The sequence below is a fragment of the Nanorana parkeri genome, unplaced genomic scaffold, assembly GCF_000935625.1.
Source record: "Nanorana parkeri isolate BGI_ZX_2015 unplaced genomic scaffold, ASM93562v1 scaffold414, whole genome shotgun sequence".
Taxonomy (NCBI): domain Eukaryota; kingdom Metazoa; phylum Chordata; class Amphibia; order Anura; family Dicroglossidae; genus Nanorana; species Nanorana parkeri.
Genome location: NW_017306682.1, coordinates 868332 through 870959, shown reverse-complemented (window position 1 = coordinate 870959; position 2628 = coordinate 868332). Strand labels below are relative to the sequence as shown.

At 45.0% G+C, this 2628-nt stretch overlaps 1 protein-coding gene across 2 annotated transcripts in view; it reads right to left on the bottom strand.

Annotated features, from left to right (window-relative positions):
- Positions 1 to 2628, bottom strand: part of MTCH2 (mitochondrial carrier 2) — a 24087-nt gene that overhangs the window by 10751 nt on the left and 10708 nt on the right. The window contains exons 3-4 of one of the 2 annotated variants that reach the window (XM_018559723.1): positions 2480 to 2586; positions 690 to 713 (exon numbers count right to left, since the gene is read on the bottom strand). In XM_018559723.1, coding sequence (XP_018415225.1) covers positions 690 to 713; positions 2480 to 2586 — 131 coding nt within the window. The remainder of the gene's footprint in view (positions 1 to 689; positions 714 to 2479; positions 2587 to 2628) is intronic. The other variant, XM_018559721.1, reaches the window with a different exon arrangement.

Below are 2628 nucleotides of genomic sequence, written 5' to 3'. Positions count from 1 at the left end.
AACACATGTATGCGGGGCAATGGCAGGTGGGCCCACCCAGCCACAGCATACACCAATCAGCCATAGCATTCTGACCACCTGCCTAATATTGAGTAGGTTCCAAAACAGCCCTGACTCATCCAGGAATGGACTCCACTAGACCTCTGAAGGTGTGCTGTGGTATCTGGCACCAAGCCACCAATAGCAGATCTTTAAGTCCTGTAATTTGCGAGGTGGGGCCTCCATGGATCGGACTGGTTTTTCCAGCACATCCCACAGATGCCAGAGGCCAAGTCAACACCTCAAACGCCTTGTAGTGTTCCTCAAACCATTGTGGAACCATTTTCGCAGTGTGACAGGGCGCATTATCTTGCTGAAAGAGGTCACTGCCATCAGGGAATACCGTTTCCAAGAAGGGGTGTACTTCATCAGCAACATGTTTAGGTCGGTGGGACGTGTCAAAGTAACATCCACATGAATGTCAGGACCCAAGATTTCCTGGCAGAACATTGACCAAAGCATCACACTACACTGCAATTCACTTTGCCTCTCAGTTGTCATTATGGCAGCTCCTGGTCACCAATTGTGATCGGGAGCCGGTGGGATGACCATCTAATCACGGGACCACTGTGACAGCCAATCACAGTGATCACATGTACCAGAAGCTTGCCCCCGATGGCCCTCTAAGGAATCTTAAAATATATTTCCACTTTTGCATCCAAATTGGGATAACGCTGATTTGATATTTGTTTTCACATAGCATAACTATAGATTATAGATCATTGGTTCGACCTCATCTGGAGTACGCGGTCCAGTTCTGGTCACCAGTACTAAGAAAAGATGTCCTTGAGTTGGAAAAAGTCCAGCGGAGGGCAACCAAACTAATTAGGGGTATGGAGGACCAGAGCTACGAGACAAGGCTACTAAATTTAAACATGTTCACATTGGAGGTGAGGAGATTAAGGGGGGATATGATCTCCATGTACAAAATGTTCAATGGTGGCAGCAACATTAGCGATAAACTGTTTAAAATTAACTCCATTACAAAAACTAGAGGCCACCACCTAAAATTGGTGGAAAAAAAATTCCAGCACAAGGGGCGAAGGGGGTTCTTCACAGTAAGATCAGTTAGGGTCTGGAACTCACTGCCACAGACAGTGATTTCAGCAAAGAATGTGGAATTGTTCAAGAAACTTTTGGACGATTTCTTAAGGGACCGTAATATACAGGGGTACAGGTACTCCTAGAATGAGATCCTAATAGGTTGGACTTGATGGACTAATGTCTTTATTCAACCTCAAATACTATGTAACTATGTAACTATAACTGGGAAAATATCAAGTTACTGCTTGCAGTTCTCAAAGAAAAGTTTTTATCTGTACTGAATTTCCTCTGGAAACTAAGGAGGGTGGGGAGGGTAATGTGTACAATAATTAACCCCCTGTACTTGCTGGCAGATCCCATTATCACTTGTAAAGTACATTTGAACACCACTTGTCCTAACTAGGGTTTTAGGATTGAACTCATGAGTTTAGTGTCCCTTGACTAGGAACACAATCATATGGGGAAGGAGGTCTCCTGAACATATGATCACTGGCAGCAAGGGGTTAAAGAGCAAGTCTAAGCTGCAAATCAAAGTATACAGTGAGATGCTAATCAAGCTTCCAAGGCAGATCTGAATTGGAATAGTGGCTGGGAGGAAATGCTTCTTAAGGTGGCCATACACTCTACAACCATCGCAAGACTTTAGTCTTGCGATGGTTGTAAAGGGATTAAAAAAACGTACGATCTGCCTATCTTGGACAGGCAGATCGCACTCTCGATCATCGCAAGCCCGCCCCCCTGATGGGCGGGCTTCCGATGACCGCAATGCTGAACGGCCCGTTCAGCATTTGTCTTCCGAGCACCGTTCTATCCAGCCGAGAATCGTACGATTCCCGGCTGGTTTTCGAACATGCTGGTTCGACAGAAGACGTGCGACCGTACAGTAGAAACGGTCGCACGTCTCCGTTCACACTGCTCGATTATCGTACGAAAAAACGATCGCATATGATTATCGTACGATAATCGTGCAGTGTATGGGCACCTTTACAGGCATTTATTTTCATCAGATTTCACATGGGTGGACACAAAAAGGCCAGATCTAGCCCCCAATCTTTTAGACCATTTTTTATTTTTGGCCCAATGGGCGGAGGTCTCTCGGGCCACCATTCTAGGGAGAGATCTCCTCATCTATGAACACTCATTTAACGGTGGTTGTATTATTGGTGGAGTGTGGAAGCAGTGATATAACTAGATGCTATGGACTTTAATTTCACTGCCCCCAGGGTCATATAATATTGTTACGGTCACCTGCAGTCCTGTCTGTACAAATGTGAAAGGCCACTACTTCCCACAAGAGCCGCATGCTGATCCAACATCTTAAATACAGCCTCAAAAAAATATGCAGCAACATTTAGACATTTCTGAAATTATTCAGGTAGAGTAGAAATAAAATCACCTGCAAGACTTTACTATGCACTACAGTGCCCAAAGCTCCGGCACACAGACGGGGGGTCAAGCCCTTGAAAAGTCCTTTCTTGCCATCAAGACTGATGATGTGTTTTGCTGAAAATACACAAAGGAACACAAATCACTAGATGCTTCAAG